This window comes from Cygnus olor, chromosome 25, assembly GCF_009769625.2.
Source record: "Cygnus olor isolate bCygOlo1 chromosome 25, bCygOlo1.pri.v2, whole genome shotgun sequence".
Lineage (NCBI taxonomy): Eukaryota > Metazoa > Chordata > Aves > Anseriformes > Anatidae > Cygnus > Cygnus olor.
In genome coordinates, this window is record NC_049193.1 from 5,976,323 (window position 1) to 6,001,359 (window position 25,037).

At 56.5% G+C, this 25,037-nt stretch overlaps 1 protein-coding gene across 1 annotated transcript; it reads right to left on the reverse strand.

Annotated features, from left to right (window-relative positions):
• Positions 1-10,757: 10,757 nt before the first annotated feature.
• On the reverse strand, positions 10,758-20,540 carry LOC121059818 (vasoactive intestinal polypeptide receptor 1-like). Its single transcript, XM_040536976.1, has 13 exons — positions 20,424-20,540; positions 18,246-18,369; positions 15,359-15,466; positions 14,350-14,459; positions 14,079-14,176; positions 13,747-13,879; positions 13,029-13,182; positions 12,522-12,582; positions 12,220-12,286; positions 12,029-12,120; positions 11,751-11,880; positions 11,431-11,472; positions 10,758-11,164 (listed from the first exon to the last, which is right to left on the reverse strand). Exons 1-13 carry the CDS (start codon positions 20,493-20,495, stop codon positions 11,072-11,074), a joined length of 1,284 nt encoding a protein of 427 aa, XP_040392910.1. The 5' UTR covers positions 20,496-20,540; the 3' UTR covers positions 10,758-11,071.
• Positions 20,541-25,037: the final 4,497 nt, after the last annotated feature.

The following is a 25,037-nucleotide window of genomic DNA, read 5'->3' on the forward strand; positions in this document are numbered from 1 at the left end:
GCAGGACCAACCCTCCCCTTGTCCTGGAGGCTCTGAGGACACAGCAGCTTGCTGGTGTACCCAGCCTCATTTTCCCTGGAAACTGGGTTTTGTGGAGCAGTTTGGACAAGCCTACATTACAGATCACGCCTGTGCTCTGGCTCCTTCAGCTGCGTGCTGCCCCACAAGGCTTCAACACATGGGGTGCTATTCCCCATCCACCCCCAGGCCCCCAGCTGGGTGCTGCCCCCCAAAACCCACAGCAAGGCCCCAGCCCCGCTTGCTACACCCAGCCTGCGGTGTGGCGGAGGTGGCTGGGCCTCCAGCTGCCGCCGGCCATCAGGGCTGGAGTCAGGTTTCAGCAGCCCCATGACTCTGCTCATTCCTCCCCGGCAGGAGCCGGTGCAGGGGAGGAGCGCGGGTGAGTGGCACCGGCTTCGCTTTCGGCCCTGAGGACTAGGCCTGTGGCAGTGGGGATGCGCGGCTGTAGGGTGCAGAGCAAGGGGAGCCGCTGGGACTGCTGGCACAGCCTTGGGCCGCCGGCATGGCCTGGGGCCAAGCAGAAGGGGCTCCTAGGAGATACTGCTCCGGCCGTGAAGATGCTGCGTGTTCATGAGCTGCTTTTCTGTGGTGCCTGGTCCCACGCACCCACGCTGTCCCCTTTGTGGATGTCCAGAGACGCTGGGGTGACAGCAGGGGCAGGACTACGTCTGCAGCTCCCACACCGAGCCACCTCTAGTCACTGCTTTCCAAAAGAGAAGGGGCTGAATGCAGGCCTGCCCCAGGGGTCCCCAGCCCCACAGCGGTGTGGGGCTGACAGCAGAATCCCACCACACCAGGGACGCAGTCACCCCCAGGTGCCAGGATGGCACTGGGGCTGGACTCTGCTCCCAGCCTGGCGCATCCCAGCCTGAGAGCAGCTGCTAGAAGAAACCAAGATCCAGCTCTTTGCACCTCCAATAGGCTGAAGTGATTTGGGAGCAGCAACAGTCGCTGCCCAGGCATGAACCACCCTGAGCACTCAGCCCCAGCCCTACCCAGGACACGAGATCCCCAGAGAATGGAGGTGCTGGGAACAGGAGACTGCTCACCAAGATTTCTTTTCCATCTGGACAAGTTTTGTTCAAACTATATTTAAAAACCAAGCTATCAAAAAGTGCAAGCCTCTCAAACTATTTTCTGTCTCTACAACAACTAAAGCTGAGATTTAAGGAGCTCAGAACCAGCATGCTTTCCTTTCTTGGCACCAGCTTAGCAGGGCTGGTGGGACCCCAAAGCCTCTGTGAGCACCTACAGTGCTTCTGCAGGGATAAAAAGAATGCCACCCCCCCCCCCCCCCCCCCCAGCAGCCACCACGTGCACAGCTCAACAGCTCATCGGGTGTTGTTTTTGGACACGTTGCCCATGCCCAACACCATGGGTCACCACTGAGAAGCATCTCACCTCCAGTTCAGCATCACCAAGTACCAGCAGGCAACTGGGAACAGCTCCATGCAGTCTTTGCCTTGATAGAAACTCAGTTTCCTCTGATATTTTCTGCTGCTCTGAGGCCACACAAATAAGTCAGCCTCCAAAATAACAGGGGCGGTTTGGAAGCTACCAGAGATGCTGCGTAATTGGTCCTGGATAATCAAGGCAGAAGGGTAACAGGGTGAGCAGTCAGAGTGCTTGGACAGCCACCCTGTCCAAAGCTGGCATTTCACCCCTGCACAGAAAATAGCCTCCTGTGGGCCGAGGAAGAGGGGAAGGAGTTTCTTGGCTGCTGTGTGGGCCTGTGCATGGAGAGGTGGCTGCGGGTGATACAGAGCTGCTCAGCCCATCTCCCAGGACATTGTTTTGGGAGAGCACCTGCAATGCCAGAGTTCCCTGTACCTTAGAACCAGCCTCCTAAGCCCAGAGGGATGCACTGGTTCTCCCCCGTGCTCAGGGCTGGCCACCCAAGTTAAGGCACGGAGATAGGACTGGGGCATCTTAAGTGGAGGCACCACTGCCATGAGGTTTCATCTCTAGGGGTGTCCACAACACAGGACACAGCAGAGGGACCCTCTGATGATCTGCTGTGCCATAGCAAAATCATTGACTGGGGCTTGGAGAACCTGTCCCTACCCGTCCGCAGGCCTGCTGTCAGATGTCGTCCTTTTTAATAAGAAGCATTCTGGAAAGACCTCAGAAGAGGCTGATAGAGCCACAAGTCCAAGATGAGAAACAACCACTCACCAACAAGTGTAAATCAGCTTCACTCACCAAGGCGATGCTCTGCCAAGTGCTTGCCGTGCGTAACACTGGGAGCACTCCTCGCAGCAGGGATTAACAGGAAAACAATTAGCTCAAGCACCAAAGCCAGCTCCAGGAGAGCTGTAGCAGCCCCTGTGCTCATAGCTGTGAGACATTAACACGGGGGGGATAAACAGCACCCAGCAGCTCAAGGGCTGGGTGAGATGGAAAGCAGACCCCAGACCCTGCCATGCACACAACCCAAGCCCACCACGTGCCCAACCCTGCAGCACCACCCTCCTCATTGCCTGCACCCCAAAACCTCACAGGAGACCTCACTTCCACCAGCTGAGCATCCAGCAGCTGCCTGCAAACAGGATGGGCCAGCCCTACCCACCCCTTGCTCATTTATCCCCATGAGGAGCTCAGGGTGGGGCGGCTGATGCAGTGGGGCCCAGCTGGGAGCACGGGGCTCGGGGACGAGTCACAACTCGGGGACAGGTTCTCAGCCACATGGGTGCCAAAAGCTGCTGCAAACGGAGCTTGCAAGGCAAGGACGCGCATTGCCCATGGGCTGGAGATGGAAGGCTCTGAATCAGCAGGTGGGCATCCCATGTGCTCAGACCCACATAGCCGCTCCCCTCTCCAACTCTGTGTGCATTAATCCAGGGTTTAGCTTTAAAAAATAAAATCCCATAGGCTGGGATACCCACTGCTGCCCCACAAAAACCTATTTGGTTCAAACCCAGCCCAAGGACATGGATGCTCCATGCTGTCACAACAGCATTTATACAGCCACGGACTTTATGGGGATTAAATACCCGAGGTTTCTGTGTCCTTGTCCCCTGCTGCCTTTCACACCTCGTTACACCACAGTGCTCAGTGGAGGGACCACGGGGGACAGCAGAAGGGCCACATCCAAACATTCCCAAACCCTGCTTGGTTCAGGCTGGGACGCAGGAGGAGTCGGGAGCCGTGTGCCAGGGCGGCGAAGCCATTGGCTGCCGTGGGTCTTGTTTCAGCTTGGGGACATTCAAGCTTTTTTTTGGGATGCCTGAGTGCAAGGGGTGACATGGCTCCTTGTTGCAAAGCTTGATGGTTGGAGACAAAAAAAACACCTTCAGGAATGGTTTTAGGGATGTCACGGCTTGAGAAAGTCCTGTGGGGTGTTTACTTCCCACTGTATTTTCCCTGAGTTTTGGAAAAAAACAGTGGGAAAATTGAGAAAAATCTGAAGTGAAGTGGTTTTTCTTTGCCCAGGGATAGCACAGGGGGTGGAGAGCTTTGCTTTAAGTCACGCGCATGGGTGATTTAACACCGCGCAGAGCAGGGCCTGGAGCTGCATTAGTGTGTTTGAGATTATATGAGTTTCTAGCAGCAACTAGGATAAACACCGCTCAGTTGTTGCAGACAAAATTAGCCATTTTATAAACAAGTTTATGTTCCTTTCTGTAAGACGATAACATGCTATTTAAGAGTCTGATGTTTACTATCCCCAGATATATGGGCATGCCTTAATGCTTGGCTGTAACTACTTTGCAAAGCCTATCTGGAAGATATGCGAAGTCTCCAAGTTTTTCTTCTGCAAGCAAACGATTTGCCTGACCCTGCTGTGGCTCACCGTGTCTCCTCTGCTGCTGTGTTTCTCAGCCCACTGTGCGCTCACAGTTCTTAGGCCGCCCTATTTTAAAGGGAGCTGATGTTAAGGCTTAATTACAAGCAAGTAACACCAGTAAAACAAATAAAAAGAATAATACAAATCCTTTCCCCCGCTCTGCTTTCGAATAGTGGCAGGCTCAACAGGCTTAGAGAGCAAGAAAGAAAATAATCCCTCTTTTGCCAGCATTAAACTATGCATTACTGAGGTTTTTGATGGTCCCCATGAACATCACCCTCCCAGTGCTGCTTGCTGTCCCCACCATGATTTTTTACCCTCCTCTCAGTATATTTGGCAATGCAGGAATGCAGGATGCTTCCAAGCAGCATCCATCATGCTGGGGAGACGGGTGAAGTGCTGCAGGCTGCGATTTGCCCGAAGTCAAGCAAAAGGGCTTGGTCTGTGGAAAGCTGCCCTTGGAAAACAAGCGAAGCTGGTGCTAACAAACACCTTTGCCAAGCCAGGACAGACAGACAGCGATGCTGCAGCCAGTTTGTGCTCCTCGGCGTCACTGCAGTCCCCCAGCCCAGTGCAGACCAGCCGAGGTCTCTCACCGCCTGTTAAAGCAGCGCCGGCATCACTGGTACATCTGCATGCACCAAAGGCTGGATTTGCAGGTGAGATCTTTTCTTTGCTGCCTCGGGGTGCGCTTTGGGACAAGGACTCCCCAGCTTTGCTTGGAGGACGTGATACATTGCCCTGCATGCCACCTGCCACCTGCACATGCAACCAGGGTGCTGCTCCCCAGCTGCTCATGAAGGGGTCCCTGTCGTCCCTGGCTGGCTTTGGGGAGCCAAAGCCCTGGTGCTCGGCATGCCACTGCCAGCCCCTGGGACCATGGCTGAGCCCCTGCTCTGCTCTTCCCCACGTGGGATTCACATAGACAAACCCTAAAGAAAGTGTGGCAGATTTTTGCTTTCCTGTCTTGCTCAGGGTCTCATGCAACCCCTGCAATAGCGCAGGGCACCTGCACCCCTTCTCCCCCTCCGTCTGCCCCCGCAGAGCTGCCTCTGCTCCCACACCCGGCACCATGAGCCACATGGAAATTAATTTTCTGATATTCACCAGTCGCTATTGACCTGGATTTACTTGAACATGAGCGCTTTAATGCCTTTTTGCCCCCAGGGGTACCTCGATGTACTTGGAGGTGGGGGTGGCACACGCATAGGCTGGAAGCTGTGAAGTCCTCGGATACTCTCCTGGCCACAGATGGAAATAGGAGGTTGCAACATCCTGCAGCAACTCGCGCTAACCCCATCCTGCCCGGACAGGGGAGCAGGGCTGTTACCTCATCCCACCGGGGGGGCGACAGGGGACACCGGGGATGGGTGGCCGCTGGGGTTTATTTGGGGGATTTGGCTCCAGTGAAGGCTTGGAAAGGGTTAAAGCGGGGACCCTGCGCTTGCCCCCTGCCCACTGCTGGCACTCGGGTGACATCCAAGCCCTGCTCCTCCCTCCCGGCCCTGCCAGCAGCTCCCATGTCAGCCTCAGAAAAGATCTGAGCATGGCGGCAGTGAAGGCAGCGAGGGGATGGTGGAGGGGGAAGGAAGGGTGGAGCTGGGCTCGGGGACCCGCACCCTTGCCAGTGGGACCCCAGCACTGCGCTGCTGCCCACGGACGTACAGGCAGCCAAAATGCAGGGGTCACCGGCATGCAAGGTTTCCCCACGGGAGATGGACCCACTCCACGGGGTCCCTTTGCCCTGGGTGATGCTCACCAGACCCTTCTGTACACACCGCAGCGCGGAAAACAGCAAATGCTGTGCAAATATTAGCATGGCCAAGTCAAAGCAGGACACTGTGTGCTCTACCCAGTTCCCGTAAACGTGCCCTGTCCCCATGAACTGTCGCTACGTCAAGCATTTTCCTAGCACAGACTGGAGAAGCTCACAGCTTTGGTCCATCAACCTCACGTGCAGGATCTTTCCCGTAAAGCTGAGGACTGACTGGTCATATCCTGCCGTCCCTGGGGTTTTAAGCAAGTGATATTCATCTGCCATGTCCGCTATTAAATGTTTTGCAGCGCGCTTTGCTCGCTGCATCCCCTTGTGATGGGGTGGACAGGGAGGAAATGCTTGCGCTTTCCTGCAGACCTCACTCTGCCAATCAGCCCCAGACCCAGCTGAGTGGGATGGGTGGGGGGACCAGGGTGACTATGTGCCTCTGGATTGACCCCAAAATGAGACCAGGGTTTCAAAGCGGGCCCATGAGCAATGGGAGCCCTGTGCAGTAGGGCTGGTGGGGGTGCACCCCAAAACCGAGCTGAGTCGCACCCTGGTGCTGCCGGTTTTTGTGCTGCTGGGGGCCGTGGCCTCGCACCACGGCGTCCCCAGTATCACAGCAGAGCAGTCCCATTGTGTCCCGCCTCCCTGCGGGGACAGGAGCCTTCCCGAAAGGGGACACTGCGAGGCACTGCGCAGACCTTTCCTGCAACCTTGGCTTGGCCAGGCCGAGGTTTATATTTAGATCTCCAGGAGAAGCCAGGAGAAAGGCGACTTGTGACTTTTCAGCCGTGCCCACTGCTCTCTTCCTCCGGCCGGCGGCTTGCAAATGGGTGGCCCGTCACCTCCCCCCACCGCCCCTCTCATCCCATAAAGCTGCCGAAGCTCCGGTGGCTGCTGACACCCATGTCCCCACACCCTGCCGGCCCTTTTCTAGGGACTCTACCCCCTGCTCCTGGCTGTTTTTGGTACAGGGGGGATCAAAACCCCAAACCCCCAGAATACCGAGCTCCTGAAATGGTGACGACTGCGGGGGCTTTGCTGTCCCCACTGTGAAACCCAGTCACTAGCTTGCACTGCCAGAAAGAGAAACCTGGGGACATCCAAGCCCCTGCCCGGTGGCCTGGCATCGTCCCAGGGCTGGACCTGGCACTTACCGTTGGGTGGAAAGAGCGAAATCCCAAGGAGAGACCTTTCGGGGCCAGATTTTCCCTCTCCTTCGACTCCTGGAGGCTTTGGCTCCGCGAGTGCCTGTTGGCAGAGCAGCTGCTGCTGCTGTCAGATGGTCATGAGTGAAACCTGAGGACATGCGGGGTCCTTCAGGTAGCCTCCAACGTCTCAGCTGTGGCATTCGTCCCCGGCAGCGCCAATCAAGGGGGTGGCGGTGCCTGCATCGCCCGGCGGACCCCCCCTCCGTGCTCCACAGCCACCCGGCCATGCCCCGAGCTGGGGACGTGACCACCCGGCGTGCCCCCAGCAGCGCAGCAGGACGTGCCAGATGTTGAGGTGGCCTCAGGCTTGCTCTGGCCCCAAATTGGGCGTGGGGAGGTGGTGAGGGACCCCGGCCAGCACCTCCTCACCTCTCCCAAAAGTGACACGCAATTGGAACGTGCAGCGGGACAACTGCAAGGCGAGGGGGAGGACGGGACGGGGGGGACGGGACACGGTGCCAACCCCACTGCCAACATCATCTCCAGCCCTTTGGCAGCGTTACTGCAGCCACACAGCACCCAGCGCTGGCCTCAGCTCCTCCTCTCTGCTCCGGGGGCTTCAGCTCCTGCCCCACACGAGCCCCACAGAACCACAGCACCAGCAGCACCCCACAGAAACACAGCGCCAAGCGCTCGGGGCAGGCAGGGACCTCTGGGTCCCACTGCTCCAACCCCTGCTACAGCAGGGCCACCCAGAGCAGGGTGCCCAGGACCGTGCCCAGGACTGTACCCAGGACCACGTCCACCTCACGACGGCCGCAGTGCTGGGCTTGCCCTGCTTCAGCACTGGCACGTCTCATGTCCCCGTGTCCCCTGCTGCGTGCTGTGCCAGACCTGCAGGTCATATCCAGATCAGGGACAGTGTTAAAGGGAATCTTGCTCTGCCTTTCATGATAGGGCTTTTGGGTGCTCTTTGCATGTTTTGGGGGGTGCATGGGGGGCACAGCGGGCACCCAGGGCAGGGAGGAAGGTGCAGGGGCGTCTGTGCCCATCTCGCAAGGTTCATCCCTTTTGGGGTGCATCGACCACCCAGCACCCGGCCTGCTCCAGAGGGGACTCACCATCAGCTCTCAGCTCTGTGCCACCCTTCTGATGCTCACCTGGTCCTAAATCACCCAGCAGTGAGTTTCCCAAAATCAATGAGCAGCCAAAACCAGAGGAAGGAGGTGGTGAAGAGCCCTGGCTTTGCTCTGAGGAGTTTGCTACAACCAGCCAAAGAGCAGCCCTGGTGCATCCGGTGGTGGAGGGCAGGGACAGGGACATCCTCCCTCTGTGGCTCTGGGGACTTTCCGCTTGCCCTGTTGGCCGTAGCAGGATATTTGGGGGATGCTTGGTGGTTCCCGTCAGCTTCCCAGCCCCCAGCTGCCCCCAGCCCAACCTTGTCACCACCGGGAAGCCCGTACAAGCTGCATGGGGTGTTTTGCTTTGCATACAGCCTAGAGCAAACCTGATGGGGGGCATACAAAGGTGGAAGCTCCAGGATGTGCTCCGGGAAGCTGGGGGCACCCTGGGGTGCCCAGCAGGGCACTGGGCATGCAGGAGAGCACAGCTCTTCCTGTGTGGATAGGCTGCATCTCTGCAACCAGAATGGGAGCTTGAGGTGCCCGGGGTGCCCGTGACACTAATGTGGGTGCAAAACCAGCAGCAGAAGTGCCTTTGGGGTGACAGGGTGGGATAAGGGCAGTGCCTGGCACAGCCCATGGGACCCGTGGGTGTTTGAGGTGCTTTTGCTTGCAGCTCCCCCCAGGCAGCCGGTGCTGGGTGCATCCTGACCCTCCTGTACCACCAGATCCTTGCTGCCTCTGTGAGGGCTCTGCGGGGCTGAGCTTTGGCAGGATCCAACCCACAGGGAAGGGGCACTTGCAGCAGTAGGGTGAAGTCCCCACAGCACAGAACTGGGCACATCCCAGAGCGGGGATGAAGAAGCGGGTGAAGCACTGGGGGCACCCTCAGCACGGGCACCTTGCGGGGGACCCCGGCGTGCCCAAGCAGTGCAGCCTGGCATCCCATGGCAGATCCAGGGATGCGAGCAGGGAAAGAAGCAACAGGCAAAGGCACAGCACCCCTATCCCCATCGCTGCGAAGAGGGGTGGGCAGAAGGGTCCCAAATCTTGCCGAAGCCTTGGGACATGTGTGGGCTTGGCTGCCTGCTCCCCCGAAGCGGCGAGGCCCCTTACCTTCCTGCCTGTAGGGTCCCTTGGTGCTGGAGCCCGGGGTCCCCAGCCGAGCTTGCCAGAGGGCGGCTGCGGGGCCGCTGCTGCCTCCGGGGCTGTCCCGGGGATCCGGTGTCAGTGCCCGCGGCACGGGGCCGCAGTGCCACCCACCGGCTCCCGACAAAACACCCCCCCACCCAGCACCCCCCTGTCCGCACCCCCAGGGCACGGTGGGCGATGGGTGGGCGATGGGTGGCCGCTTCCTGCGGCACCCCACGCCGCGGCCCCACTGAGCCGGAGGACAGACGCCCCAAATCTGAAGTTATAGGGCACGATGCGGGTAGAGACACGAAACCTTTGCAAACTTTTTGCAAACCTATCGCAAAGTCCCTGCGGCAGGGTCACATCAGCCCCCCCACGTGCTCAAGGTGGAGCCCTGCCTTTGTGGGCACCACTGTGCTCTGGGATACCATGGATTCGATGCCCAGCAAGCCCCAGAGGGACATTTGGGGTGCAGGTTTAGCACCAAAAAGGGCCCATCCACAGCTGCAAATGCATGCAAAAGCCAGTGCTTTTCAAAGCTTTATGGCAACGGTGACATTCCCTCTGAGCATCCCCATCCCTGGTGCAATCTGTCTGCCTCCTCTCCCTGCCCTCATCTTCCTCGCTAATGATGGAGAGGGATGTTTATTCACCTGCGGTCTCTTGGCAGCTGCAGGCAGGCATTTATTTGACAGCTGCTGTACCCCTCGGGAGGTTTCCTGGCCGGCGAGGCAGGATGCTGCTGGCCCGTGGGGCTGGTTAACGGAGCATCCTCCATCTCACCTCAAATCAGGTCTGGGGCTCTGCTTCCCTTTCAATGCCTCTTCGTGAGAGCAGGCGGGATCTCTGGAGATCCTGCAGTCTGGAAAGGGGCCAATACGTGGGTTTTATTTAAGGAAGGACATGTGGCTACGCGGAGAAATTACAACCCGGGAAGCTTGAGAGGCTCTGCCAATATCGGATGGCTCGGGTCTCGGGAAAGCAGCGCGGCTGGGGGAGGTTTGGGAAAGGGCATCCGAGGCCTTTCTTGCTCCTGGAGACACCGTTTGCCAAGGCAGGAGCTTGGCGTGGGGAGAGCAAGGGTTGCTCGTGGGGCGAATGGGACAGGCTGCGGCATGGGGGCGGCTCTGACCGGAGGGGGCGCTGGGCAGAGCTGGTGCCTGTGGGACACGGCATGCTGGCACCTCCAGCCCAGCCCAGCCGCATCCCTCCTGCAGTCCTGCTGTGTCCTCTCCATCCCTTGTCCCTCTCCCAGAGCCTGGACGCTTTACCAGGCATACAGAAAACAGATGCTCGTTCTCCAGAGGTATTTCCAGGTGTTACCACTGATGGCAGGGTTTCCACCAGCTAGCAAGCTTGGCACTGAGTTTGTGGTCTGGGTTTGTGCAGCAAACAAGCCTCTGAAAAGCAGTGCTGGATTACAGAATAAGATTTTATCGGCAAATGCCCACCAGTTCCTGGCAAACCATCCCATCCCTCTGGTGCTGGGCACTGAGTGGCCGAAGTGACAGGCATGGGAGTAGGGGAAACATCTCAGAAATATGGGGAGAATGTGAGTCACGGGAGCACTGGGGGCTTGTAGAGAGCCGTTGGGTTTGGTTTGTCTTTGTATTTGCTTCTTCCACCCCCAGGATGGTTGCCAGGGGCTATGTTTAGGCATCTTCCCCTAAGGGAAATGATTTTGTAAATAAAAGAAGGAGGGGAAAAAAACATTGGTAAATCCCTCCAGCACTGGGGCCACTTCAGTTTTCATTCTGGTGCCAAACAAAAAATGCCAGATGTCCTTTTAAAAATATTTGTGTTTCCTAGCCAGCCCCAGGGCAGAAAAGGAGGAGAAGCATGCTTTGCCTTGCTGAGCGAATTGCAAGCGGAGCTCAGGGCAGGTGAGACCCCACCACGTATCAGCAGGAAGCCTCCAGAGACACCAGCACCCAAGTGGGCAGAGCCTTTCCCCATGGGCTGCTCACATCAGCCTCTGAAGGTGCAGGACCCGGAACCTACAAATCCCTTTACTGTGGTTCTTGGGGCTGTATTCATGGAGCTGCACCACCACCACCATCCTCGGGGAGGAATTTCCCCCTGAACGCCATCCTTGTCACGCCGTGAAGTCTTGGGTGGCCAGGTTGAAGACGTTGCTCTCCATGGACGACTGCCATTTGCCCCAGTTCCTCTTGATCTCAGCCTGGACCTGAAGCGACAGCACAGAGTGGTGCTGGCTCCAGAGGCATCCACCAGCACTCTGCGGAGGGGTGGGAGCTGCACCCCAATCGAGGGTGGAGTCGGGGTGCAAGAAAGAGGGGACCCCGTGCATGTCTGCGTGCTCACATGCGCACACAGGCACGGCTGCACACATGTGATGCACATTGGGGTGAGCCCCTGGGGGTGTCTGTGTGCCCACGTGCAAGTCAGTGGTACTCAAGGGTGAGTGCTGTGCATGCATGGGGTGACACTCACCTCCCCGTTCAGGAAGCAGTACAGCAGAGCCACCAGGAACCCCTGAAAAGCACAGAAAGAACCTGTTCCACCCAAGAGAAGGGGCTGGACCCCTCTATGCTCATCTGCTGCCTGCATTTAGCACCCACTGTGCCTCTTACTGCGGGCAGCACAGGTATGGGATTGAACGCAAGCCCCAGCAGCACATCCTGGGGGCTCCTGGTGTGATGGGATGGGGTGGAATGGGATGGGATGGGATGGGATGGGATGGGATGGGATGGGATGGGATGGGATGAGATGGGTACCTTGGGATTTCACCTGCCCATCTCCCCCATCCGCACCTGGTAGGAGCCGAGGACCAGCTCAAAGTACAGCCGGGCATCCACGCCGATGTGCTCAGGGAAGAGTGCGAACACCACGTAGTGCACCCCGAAGAGGGGGATCAGGAGCAGCGTGGACTTGGTCAGCCTCCTGTGGAGAGGGATGGCGTGAGTGGGGCTAAGTGCGGGTGGTCGCAGCGGTCCGTGGGCCCCGGGGATGGTCCTTCCTTCAGGGAGCCCTGGGGCCTTCCGAATACCAGGGTGAGGGGAGCTGCCCTTTGCCCGAGCTATGTACTCACATGTACTGCTGCTTATAGTTTTTGCTGATGTCTGGGGACCTTATCTTCTGCGCTAACATCCTGGTAACATTGAGGAAGATGAGGAAGTTCACCTGCCATGGAAGCTTTGGCTCAGGATCTGCACAGAGCCCCAGTTGGGTCCCTGCATCCATCTGGGCCCCCTGGGATGCTTGGAGTGGGGACATACTCACAAATATGGCCAGGAGGATGGGAGCCTTGATCACCCACCAGTACCGGCTGGTGTAGTCATCCCAGCAGCTGCGGGAGAGGAGAACAAACCCACCCGCTCCCTTTTAGCCCAGGTCCCAACCCCTCGCCCCACTGGCATGGGTGTCTTTGTGCCCCACCAGAAAATAGAATGAGCATTAAAATAAATTGCTGCCCCAGTTCTCCCCTCCTGAGCCTCCCACGCAAGAGGTTTGTCCCCTTGGACTTGCACAGGGGACACATGGCCAAGCTGGCCCGGAGGAAGAAGAGGGGTGGCTGCTCTTACCCATGGTTGTCGTACTGCAGCCTGGTGGCCACCCAAACGCACACCGTCAGCATGGGGACACCTGCAAGGACAGGACCCGGGCAGGGACGTGGCATCACCCCGGGGCTCTGTCCCCCCAAACCCATGTCAGAGTCAGGCCTGAGGCCCTGGAGGTGGCAGGAGGGTTCCTTCAGGTTTTAGAATGGGATGGTGGCCACTGATGGTGCTGCGCCAGTGTGTGTGTCACCTCCTGGCCACCCTCCTGCCAGCTCCTGCACCCAACCTGGCTCTTGGGACGGCTGTTTGCAGACCCAGATAGAGGAGGGGAGTGGGAAGGATTTGCCTGTGCCCCATCCCGATCACATCCAGGATGGGTGGGCAGCAGATGCTGTGAAGTCTGGCACCAGCGGAGCCGTCTGGGTGATGGCTGGGGATCAGTGATGATCTCAGGATCAGTGACTGCCTGGTTCTGCACTGCTGGGACCTTGCTGGAAGATGTGCCGGGGGGGGGGGGGGGTGCACACTCACCCCAGCCGATGAGGATGTACCACCAGATGTAACTCTTGTCGGAGGTGAAGGTGAGCAGCAGGAGGGTCTGCAGGTACATGCCCTCCACCAGCAGCCAGTAGAAGTTAGCCAGGACTGAGTACTGGAAGAAGGCGATGGCTGCTTTGCAGTTCACCTGCGAGGATGGGGAGGAGGAAAGCTCAGTGGTGCTGTCCGGGAGGCAGACCCCATCCCGGGGATACAGGGGACAGCTGGCCTCCTGTCCGCCTGCTCGAGGAGACCCGTGGTGCCCTTCTAGTGCAGCCCCAGGGATTCTGCACTGCTCCAGCCTGGCACCTTGCACAGCTTGGCCCATGGACTATGCAGTTATTGTAGGACCTTTGGAAACCTGTATTTGTGGGTGTCTTTGATGTCATATCTATGTCCTTTCTGTTCTTATTGGCAATCCCAAACCTGCACATCTGGAGCTGCAAGGTTTGTGTGCCCATGAGCTCTGCTGGGGTTGTGCAGAGCTACAGCTCTGCTGGAGACCAGGGATGGCTTTGAGGGCAAGAACATGTTCTCTCACAGACAGGACCCATCCAGCGATGCTGTTGTGAACCTCCCGAGGTCCACCAAGCCTTTTCCAGAGATACTCACGGCCTCTGTGTCTCTCTTTGCAGTGCTAAATCTGCTGCAAATGCAGCCAGACCCCTCCAGACCAGCACATGCAGTGCCTGTGCAGGGCTCAGCACCTTACCGTTGACATTGTGCAGTGGTCGACGGACTCGTCCGAGAAGAGGACAGCATCCTTGATGAAGACGGCGGCCCCACGCAGGATGAAGGAGGTGAAGAAGTGGATGTGGATGGAGTTCCTGGTGCAGTGCAGCTTCCTGTGGGTGGAAGAGATGCACCGTGTCCAGGCAGGAGAAGAAAGGGCAGCCTGAGGGTTTTATGTCTGTCTGTCCCTGGTCATCTGTGGTGCAGGGATGGTGCTGGCAGCACTGGGAGGGGAGAGGTGGAGAGCAGCCATCCTCTGCTCATGGTTTGCCTCCAGCTCCAGCTCACGGAGCAGCCAGCGTTGAGCCCTACCTGAAGCAGGAGAATATGCCAATGGCCAGGAACAGGGCTGCCAGGGACGTGGAGTAGCCGCAGGTGTAAAGCACCTTCATGGTGACAAAGTAGCCTTTCTGGAAGGGAAAGCACCAAACGAATGAGGTGGCACAGGCTGGGGGTCTCATTTGCGATGGGCAGGGAGATGGTGAAGCCTTTGCCTTTTGCAACCATGCAAACAAGCTCTGATCCCACCAAGTGACAAGGATGAGGCCACCAAAATAACCCCAACAGCACGGGACCCACTTGCCTTGGCCTCAGTGTCGTTGCCACTCCTGATGTCCTCCAGCTCGCAGGCGTTGTAGTAGGGTGGGCTGGGGAGGCTCCATCCTGCCTCGGTGCAGTTCCTCTGTATCAGCGCTGCAGCGGCAGGACAGGACCTCACAAGAGCACCATCGCCCCTCATGCCAGCCCCGGCTTCTGCACCAGCACCCCCAAAATGTCCACCCACACCTTGAACTCCGGGATGGTGCCTAAAATCACCTCCCAGAAGGACGCCCACCAGCATGGGGGCACTGGCAGCGAGGGGTGGTGGGCACCACGGGAGCACGAGCACATCCCATCAGTGCCATGCTGTGCTGGCAGGGCAGGGCAGGGTGCGAAAACCAGCGTGACTACCCACAGTGGGAGGGCAGGAATGGTGGATGGGGACTTCTCCATTCATCAAGCTTCCCCTAAGCTTTCTTTTTTTTTTTTTTTTTTTTTCCTTTTTTCCCCTAAAGCAAACATTCATCAACCCTCCATCGCCTTTTCAATTACACACAGCCAAGGGAGCAGCTGGTGGCCATTCGGGTGCTCTCCTTTGCACTCCACTGCCTCCGAGATGGATGGAGGCAGCTGCTCCCACGGCAGCAGTGCCTGCTCTGGCCCTGAAATAATCATGATTTTGTGCTATATTTTTCACCCATGCGGCTCGGGGCTGTACTGAGCATGTCAAGTGCATTAGTCCAGTCTGCAGATGGGAAAAGAAGCGCACCAAGCAGCTGGGGGACTGGCCCGGTGCCACCCAGCTGGAGGATGATGCCCCCAAATGCTCTGCCCACAAGGGAAAGTATGCTTTGGGTGATGAGGGGGCTTGGGGATTTCCCTGGTGTGGCAGCACCCTGTGTCTCTGCTTTCATCCACCCCTCCTTGGGTTGTGTTTTGCATCGAGTTTTAAGAGGGGACAGGAGCTGTGGGACCGGAGGAAAGGGCTAGGGTGGCACCAGGATCCGCGCGAGTGGGGATGAGCATCTGGGGCTGGGTTCAGAGCTCCGAACCTTTGGACTTCTTGAAGACGTGGAGGATGTCGGGACAGGCGACGGCTTGGGATTGACCGACGGGCACAGCTGGCCAGCAGCTCACTCCATCCCACGCCGTCTGGCAGCCTAGGAAGGGACGGGATGATCAGGGGATGTGCTGGGGAGGGGGACAGCCCCCAGCCCCACGAAAACACGGTGTGGCTGTAACGGGAGAGCGGGGACCAGCTGGCCATCACCATGTCTTGCTGTACCCAGCAGGAACTGGGAGCATCCCAGTTCTGGGAACAACCCAAGGGGCGCAGGGAAGGGCTGGGAACTCCCTGGTGGCACCTGAAATAATGCAGGTTTCCTGAGCTGAATTTCTATTGCAGGGAGGGCGCAAAGTGCCACCCGTGTAAGTCCTGTCTGGTGAAAGGGATGCGACGGGAGGATTTGGAGGGTCCTGGGGGAGTCAGCAGCCTCATTTCTATATGGGATGCCCTTAGGGAGGCTCCCATCACACCAGGAGCAGCAGGGCCACCAGAGGTGCTCCTTTCTCTAAGCACTTGCAAAAAAGTTGCCAGGACATAGGAGGGGATGAGGCAGAGAGAGGGGAGGAAGGAGGAAGAGAGGAGAAAGCACCACTAGACTTGCTGGAGGGCAATTAGCTAAGCCACATTGTGCTCCCCTCTTTAGCGCTAATCTAGGGTTTAAATGACTCCCTAATTGCCTTGGAAAGGAGCACAGCGGAGCAGATGCAGGGCCTTGAAGAATTAGTGCTGCAGCGCAGCAGGACGAGACACAGACATCACACGTCCAAGACAGCTCCCCTCCTCACACACGTACGTGATTAACCTTGGAGATATACATTATTAACCTGGAGCCACAGCTATTCCCAGCCAGGGAACAGGGACTCAGACATGTCTAATTAGTTTTCTCTGATTTCAGCGAGGTGAGCTGGGGGTATCTGGCCAGGCTTGGAGGGCTTTGCAGGGCTGGCATTACGGCACTGAGGTACATCTTCATTTGTCATCTGCTGGGACTGTTGCTGAGAGGGGTTCCTTTGTTTTTGGGGGTTGGTGCAGAGCATCTGGATGTGTCTGCCCCACTGTATAAACGCATCTTTTGCTGTATGCAGTGGTGAGAGCTGTGAGATGCCTGGTCAGGAACCAGAGGAGCTCTGCAGGGAGTAAAGGCACTGGGATCAGGGGAAAAGGTTTAAATCCCTCTTCCCACTCTGTTTGCCTCTCCTGGGCTGTTGCAGCATCCAAAAAAAAAAAAAACAACCACATTTCTAAGCACTGTGGAGAATGGGCACAACGTTCCCATGGAGAAGAGGTGGTGGAGGCAACTTCTGCAGGGACAGAGTAAAAAACTGTGAGCAGAAAAACCAGCAGCGAGCCTCTGCAAACCTGCCCATGCCTGCAGCCGGCTGCTGTGGCTTTGGTGTCCCCACACTGTCCCCAGGAGCCACCACTTCCGCATGCTGTCCCCAGGCTGCCGCCAGCCAAAGCGCACGGCTGTGGTTTGGGTTGCCCCAAAGCACCCTAGTTCATCAGATTTTGAAACTTCCCTGAGCAGAACACTATCCTCATGGCATTCTTCTTGATGTGGCAGAAAGGAGCTTTTTCCATCAAAATGTTGTTTGATGGGAAGTTGCAGCTCAGCATTTCCACTGGTTAATTGTATGCGGATGTGCCAGGGCTGGTGCCCTATTTTGTGCTGCTCTGACCGGCACCTGGAGATCTGCAGAAGCCTCAGAAGGTGGTGATTTCTTCCCAAATACCTCACTGCAGTCAACACCACGAGTACCACAACACACTTGGAAGAAAAAGCACTGCAAAAGTGATCTCTAAGCAGGTTTCGAGCTGGGTTCCCCAGCATGATGCTGAAGCCTCAGGTCCCTGTCCTGGTCCTCGCTATATTGCCACCATGCCCAGGACAGCGTCCCCCCAGCACTTTATGCCAGCTCTCAGCAGGACACTCCCTACGGTGGCACCAGCAAGCAAAGGGAAGGGATAAATTCAGTTCAGGTGGGCAGCGGAGGCTGCAGCCAAGCAGGAAACGTGGGATTAAACACTGAATTTAAGTAATCGTGGCTCTTGGTTATTTTCCTAGAGCGAGATTCCTTCTCCTTGGCTGGCACAATCTGGGCTGCATAACGGACCTTTTACAATCAACTTGGCTTTTCCCTGCTAAGCAGGAGGATATGTTATATCTCTGCACAGTTACTTAAGCAATTATGCACCTTAACATGCATTTATTGAGATACTTCATTTTTACATTTGTATTAGATGAGATCCATTGAGTGATGCATTTCTCATTCACTAGGTGATAATTTTTATCCAGAATTTGAGCCAAGCTGCTCTTGGATGGAAATTGAAATGCAGTTAAAAAAAATGTATAAAAGCAGCACTTTATTTTTTTTCTTTTTTTTTTTTTCTTTTTCTTTTTTTTCTTCAATTAGTTAATCAGTTTAAAAGTCCCGGATATGTAAAAATTAAGTTGCTCAAAACATGTTTTGCACTGAAACTAACTGAATTAGCAAGGCAAGAAGGGGCGCCGTGCTGTGCGATGCCTGTGGTAGGGGCCAGGGCTCTGCGGTGCCCATGCCCAATGCCTCTGCTTCGGTCTGGGGCAGATCTGGGGCTGGACGCTCTGCCTGGGGCAGAACCACGTCATCCTTTTATTGCACATGCCATAAATGTGGGGGGCCTCAGCCTCTGTGGCTGTTTGCAGCTCCCTGCCCACCTGTACCCCCCTAGCTGCCATCTCAGCCCCCTCTTTCCCTGCAGCAGCACATTTTGGGGTTCTCCAAGGATGCTGCAACCCCTCTACCATGGACTTTCATCCAAAGCCCCCCATAGCACATCCTCTCCTTTGTCCCTAGGAAAATGTGCTTGCGTGTGGGGAGGGCTGTGCTCACCTTGCTGCCCGGGGGCGGTGGAGGGGGCTGGCGTTTGGATTTCACTCCTGATAATCTCCAAGCACTCAGCCTCTTGCTCTTGGAAATAGAGGACGACAGAGCAGTCGGGATGCGTCGCTCGCACCTTGGGGAGGGAATGCACAGACGGCAGGACGCCGGGCATTAAAAAGCCTGACCAGGCAGGAAACCAGCCGATATTCACTATTTCTACTGCAGCCAGCCCCAGGAGAGCCTATCTACGTAGCTGTGCTTTCAGACCCTGACATTTCCTTAGCTTTCTACTGTTTGACTTGTAAACATCATAAAGAACCGCCGCAATTACTTCTAATTCCCTCCAAAAGCAAGTGATGCTTAAGGGCACCGCTCTGCCCATACGCACACGTTGTGCAGAGGCTTTAAAAGGAGAGGGGCCGACCCCATCAGCAGGACAGATGCAAGAGAACCATGTAGTTAAAGATTAAAAAAAACACCTATTCAGGCATGGCTAATCCTTTCCCTGCCCTCCTCCTTCAAGATTTTGGTTTTGTTAGCAGAAGTGATGAGACAGTGAAAAGCACACCCTGTGGCTCCCAAAAATGCAGGGGATGCATGAGGATGGGCAAATGGACCAAATGGGAATTAAAGCATCGCTTAGCTGAGTCCTGTCCTCCCTGCCTTGTCCTGGCTGCTTCTTGCAGCCCCTTCACCTCCTCCAGGAAGTTTCGTTTCCTTTTCCTGCTGAATGCAAGATATGCAAGGAAATTCCTGGCCTGCAAAATGCATTTTGGTGGTGGCCGCTGTGCAAAACACCAAGAAAGCTCACAGGGCTTTGGAGCACCGCAGCAGGTACGGGGCTGTGCTCCCTTCAGAGCCAACCCTGCGCTGTGCCTCAGTTTCCCCATGTGGGAAATGAGCTGATGCCATCGCTCTCCTAATAAAGCCCCAAAGCACCCTCTGACACCTTTCTTTTTCTTTTCTTTTTCTATTTTCTTTTTTCATTTTTTACTTTTTCTTTTTCTTGATTTTCTTTTTCTACTTTTCCTTTTTCTTCTTCTTTTTACCTTTCCCTTTACATTTTCTTTTTCTTTTTCTTTTCTTTTCCTTTTTCTTCTTTTTCCCTTTCCCTTTTCCTTTTTCCTTTTCCTTTTTCCCTTTTCCTTTTTCTTTTGTTTTTCTTCTCTTTTCCCTTTCCCTTTCCCTTTCCCTTTCCCTTTCCCTTTCCCTTTCCCTTTCCCTTTCCCTTTCCCTTTCCCTTTCCCTTTTCCTTTTCTTTTCTTTTTCTTTCTTTTTCTTGTCTTGTTTTTTCTTTTCCTTTTCCTTTCCCCTTTCCCTTCTGTTTCTTTCCCCTTTCCCTTCTGTTTCTTTCCCCTTTCCTTTCCTTTCCTTTCCTTTCTTTCCTTTCCTTTCCTTTCCTTTCCTTTCCTTTCCTTTCCTTTCCTTTCCTTTCCTTTCCTTTCCTTTCCTTTCCTTTCCTTTCCTTTCCTTTCCTTCCTTCCTTCCCTTCCCTTCCCTTCCCTTTCCCTTTCCTTTCCTTTCCTTTCCTTTCCTTTCCTTTCCTTCCCTTCCCTTCCCTTCCCTTCCCTTCCCTTCCCTTCCCTTCCCTTCCCTTCCCTTCCCTTCCCTTCCCTTCCCTTTCCCTTTCCCTTTTCCCTTTCCTTTCCCTTTCTTTTCCCTTTCTTTTTGCTTTCTGTTCCCTTTCTTTTTGCTTTCTTTTCCCCTGCACTGGCCAAAGCCCCCTCGTCACCCAAAGCCCTTGGGGAGCCTGGTGTTACTGGGAGCTGCCCTGCAGGACACACGGGGTTTTCCTCCTTGGGGGTGCCCTGGACCATCTCGTCCCATCCTGAGCTTTGCTGGTGGCCCTGGTGTCACAGCCCCGGGGTGCTGCCATCGTCACCTCCCTCCCTGCCAGTCCCTGCTGCATTTCAGCAAATCCTCCCCCCGAAGCTGCTGTGAAAGCAGGTGCAGCTTGAAGTCCCTGCTGCTGGCTGGCTGGGATGGGGACAGGCAGTGGGAGGGATGTGGATGGGGACAGGGACATGCTGGGGACACCTGACCCTGTGGGGTCACCCACCCCACCAGGACTGTGGGTGCTCCGCTCCCCAGGGCTTGTGGGCCCCAAGGTGGTCATCACAGGCAGGTGCCCGCCACTCTCACTGCCCCCCTGACCTCCCCATCCCCGTCCTCCCTGGGGACACTTACCCGAAGCATCGGGAGCGCCAGCAGCAGGAGCAGCAGCATGCAGGAGCCGGGGAGCTGCCACGGGCACTCCATGGCCGGAGCCAGCCCCGTGCCACCCGGTCTGTGCGTGTCCCAGCTCAGTCCCCAAGGGGCTGGGGCCAGCCCAGCTCCTCCTGCATAGCCCTCAGCACTGGGGGGACCCCAGCTCCCAGGGGTGCCCCTGCTCCCCCTGCTCCTTCCCAGCCCCGTCCTGTACCCAGGTCCCTCCAAGCCACTTTCCCTCAGGGGGTGCTTGGTCCCCGAGGGTGGCCCTGACCCACTCCCAGTGTCCCCCCAGCTCTGCCCAGCGCCCACGGCTCCTTCTCTTCGCCAGACTGAATGTCACAGCTCCCGGGTCTGGCAGTGTGCAGGCTCCACCCTCCGCTCCCCCTCCCCACGCACAGGGCTGGATGCCAGGAGCAGCATGGGGGGGACACCCAGCCTGGCACTGCCATGGCCCGGCCCCCAGCACCCTCTTATCTGCACCCCTCGGAGACCTGGGACCCCCCCCCAAGCTGTGCCCAGGGGCATGCACTGGGGGGGCTGCAGAGTCCTCTTGCCTGCTCTTTGGATGCAGCTGAGCTGGAAACCCGATGTACAAAGGCTTTGGGAAGTGGGGGTGCAGACAGGACTGATCCAGGTTGGGGTGCAGGGGGTGTGCTGAGGGGCACGCTGCTCCCCAGCCAGCTCTGCCTGGGGCTAGAGGAGCCCCGAGGGGACGTTGTGGTGCTGGGGTGGTGCACATACTCATGTGCAAACACACGCCCTGACACGCGTGTGCATGCCTGGATGGGTGCATGCACACAGTGCAGGGATGCTCCTTCAAGCCCTGCGTGCATGGGAGGCTCTGCAGGCAGCTGCCCATCCTGCCTGCTCACCTGCGTGGGCTGGAACACCCCTAATCCCCTTTCCAGAATGGGGAAAACCCCAGAAAGGGCTGGAAGATGGGTGTGTGGCTGGCAGCGGGCGGCTCTACAGGATAAACTTAACTCTGCCCCATCCAAGCATGCTCAAAGTCCTTGGACAGGTTGCCTTGTATTCCAGAAAGCTGCATGAAACCCCAGCAAAGTGCAAAACGGAGGGTTTTAATCTGGGCTGAGCTCGTGATCTTGGTGCTTGGCTACCAGGATGCTGGGTGCAGAGCAGAGGGGGTGGCACAAAATGCCCAGCGCAGCATCCCTGCCAGCCATGCCCTGGGCACTTCTCCATGGATATATATCTACAACTCAGCTCCATGCTGGAAAGCACCAACCCCTTTAGCACAGGGAATTTTGACCCAAACTTCACCACTTTTAGTGTTTTTAGAGCAAGGCAGGGGTCTGGGGGAGCTGTGCTGTCCCTTGTGCCAGGGCAGGATCGGGGGGAATGGCAAGCAGGTTCAGGAAAAGCTTTAGTGGAATAATTCACCTTGTCTTTCAAATAACTGCTATGTAATTTAAATACCCCTAAAAATGCAAATAAAGGAAATGGGCCCTTAATATTTAAAACCACTTGTACGACATTATTAGGAGTGACCGCCGCTGCTCTCACAGGCACAGAGCAGCAAAGGCTGAGCCTGCAGTTATATTGACACAAAAAGCCTCCGGGACCCGGCCAGACTCATTACCTTCTAATAGTTTCCAGCAAAATGCAAACACCCAATTTTAATCATTTAATTTTCCAACAGCACGTAAACAAGCAGTGGGAGGTTGCCTTGTCAGACACTGCTTTAACCAAATAAAATTATAACCGGTGCAAATAATCCCGGGCTGTGCTGGCGGAGATGGGGGTGAAGGAGCAGGGTGAACGCAGGCTGTGCCTGCTGGTCGTGGGGGCCCCAGGCCACACGTGTCCCCAAGCCACACGTGTCCCCACAAGGCTGGCTTATTTGGTGCCATCTGGTGGCAAAATCACCGGGGCTTGTCACTGGAGGGGAGCAGCCAAGTTTTGGAGGTGGCTGCTTTGGTCTGCAGGGTGGGAAGGAGCGGCTGAGGTTTGGGGGGGGCTGCAGAGCACCCTTGCTGCATGCTGGGGGCTGTGCATTGCCCTTCCCCTCCCCAGGCAGCCCCCTCCTCTGCCCTTGCCAACAGCCTTGTGCTCAATTTTGGGCTCTGGGAGGAACCAACCAGTGATGGTGCTGAGTGAGACCACAGTGGCTGGATGATGGCTTGGAAGAGACCTCAGAACAAGACCTCCTGGAAAGGAAAGTGTTATTTTTTTGTAACTGTGCTTCAAAGTGAGATCCTTCCACCCAGTCATGCTCCCGGATCTGCAGAGCAGCCCCGAGAGGTGCGTGTGATGATGTGACATGGAGCACAGGGGACAGACACTTCTGAGCCCTCACTGCATGTCCTTGGTTTGTCCTGATGTGCAGTGACAAACCGGGTTTGGTCGGGTGGTTTAGATGCCCAGTGCACAGGGGAGGATGCATTGCCTCCATCTGGCTTCCTTTGTCTTCCGTGAGTCTTAGGCAAGGTTGCTGCCCGCTGTCTGTTTCCTCATGTTGGGGGATTGTCCCAGATGCGATTTGGGGCGGAACGAGGGACGTGCTGCCTGCTGGCTGCCCACCCCAGTCACCCCAGTTGTTGCTGCTGGGCTGTAGGGGAGCGCAGCCCATCCAGGTGTGGCACAGCGCCGCTCCCAGCCTGGTGCCATCCGTCACGCCCCAGCTCTCCATGTTCCGCTGCTCGGCTGGTTCACCAAAGCTTGTTGAAGCCGTGGTGCTTTCATTGCTTGCTTTGCGAGCACAGATTCGTGCAGAGAGCATTGGGCATCCCATAGGGGCCGGATTGCCTTGCTTTTGCTCCAGATGCCTGGTGCAGCGTCTTCCCCTGCTTGTACCCAGTGGAAGGGGCACTGCTGGTGGAGCCCTCCCCTAAGCAGGGTATGGGGTTGAAGTCCTGTCCTCGGGCTTTAATTAGGGTGAAGATTTTGGTTTGGCTTTCCAGAACAAGAAATTCAGATTTACAGTAAAAGAAGGGCTCGGGAGCTGCCAAAAAGAGGGCTGCTAATAAAAACATCCACGGAGCATCCTCAAGGGTGTCTTGTGGCACATGTCTCAGCCTAGGGGTAGGCTTCATCAGGGTGGTTCTTACTGGGGACAGAGGCGTCCATCACTGCCAGAACTTTATAATCACCCACATGGCCATGAGTGCTCCTGCCCCAGCGCCGATCCCCGCAGCCCTAATTCTATGGCGCTGCGCTTCAAAGACAGAGAGCCGGGCTGGCAGGCATGGGTGGGCGCATGGTGTCTGCATCTCCTGCTGCCACCGATGCTCAAACCTCCTCTCTTCATGACAGATGTGCTGGGGGACTTAAAAAGGGACGTGCTGCAGTGACTGGCTGCAGATGAGCATTGGCCTGCCCAGAGCTGAGCCCCAGCCTCTGCCCTGCCCTGTGTTGCTGCACGAGATGCATCACGGCTGGGGGTTGCACCAGACCCTCACTTGCGGACAAAGAGCAGTCAATAAGACCCCCAAAGGGGCTCAGGCTGCCCCAGAAAGGTCTGAGAACATTCACACCACGTCCCCTTGTTTTCCCAGCACAGCAGAAATTCTTCTTATGCTGCAAATGGCTCAGCCCTTTGCTCCAGTGCTCGAGTCCTTCCTACAGACAAGAACAATATTAGCACCGCCAAGACGGATACCCGGGCTCTGCTCAGAGCACACCAGGCTCTGCCAGAAGCAGGGGGTAATCAGCATGGTAATTAAATGTGCAAATAATGTGAATTTGGGAGCTATAACAAAAGGCAGTGAAATAATCCAGAGGGGCCTGGAGAAATTAGGAGCACGGAGCAAAATGTAATGAAGCAGAAAATAGCCTGGCTAGAGCTAAGGGCTGGGGGCTAAGGCACGACATCAGAGTGGGTGCTCCTGCCCATCTGGAGGTGTCTTGGTGCTGTTTTGGGGCAGGACAGGAGGTTTTGGTGAGATCTGTTCCTTCTTCATGAGCAGGGCTGGTTCCAGGCTGGGTTCCTGGGAAATGTTCCCAGACCTATATGCTAGGGACAGTGGGGACTTTGGATTTTATATTGATGAAATAATCACCCAGAAGAGCAGTCCCAGAGCTCACAGAGGTGGAGGAAAGATATCTGAGGACAGTTGGAGGTTGGGCCATTTGGAGAGAAAATTTCCTTGCAATGGGTTTGCATGCCAAGTTGGCATGGGGCAGGGGTGTGGGGGGTGTACTGTGGCTGGTCACTGCAGAAGGGGGAAGTGGTCCGTGGGGACCAGATCTGCGGTGGCACCTGCGTGATCTCTCCAGTAGCACTGTGCCCTGGTCACGCATGGGGGCACGCTGCCTCTGAGGACCAAGGGACATCCCATGGAGTGGAAGGACCTTCATCCTCCATCCACAGAGACCCGACAGCCGCGGCGTGCTGGCAGGGCGCTGCGTCTGATGGCAGGCACTGCTGAGCCCTGCAGAGCTGAGCCTTCCCTGAGCACTGCCCAGACCCATCTCCCAGTGCTCCCATGTAGAAACCTGGCTGTGTTTGCTCCTCCAACCTGAGTCCCTGGTGCAGGCGACAGCTCAGCCCTGCAGGGACACACTGCTGCTTTGCAGCTGCCTCTGGCCCCTCCAGCTGCTTTCTGCCAGTGCTTGACAGGACCTTTCAAT

Coding starts and splice junctions, on each gene's coding strand:
- LOC121059818 (XM_040536976.1), bottom strand. CDS start 20,495: ATGGAGTGCCCGTGGCAGCTCCCCGGCTCCTGCATGCTGCTGCTCCTG. Junction 18,370..20,423: donor TGGCGCTCCCGATGCTTCGG/GTAAGTGTCCCC, acceptor TCCCTCCCCAAG/GTGCGAGCGACGCATCCCGA. Junction 13,880..14,078: donor GGCATATTCTCCTGCTTCAG/GTAGGGCTCAAC, acceptor TTCCACCCACAG/GAAGCTGCACTGCACCAGGA.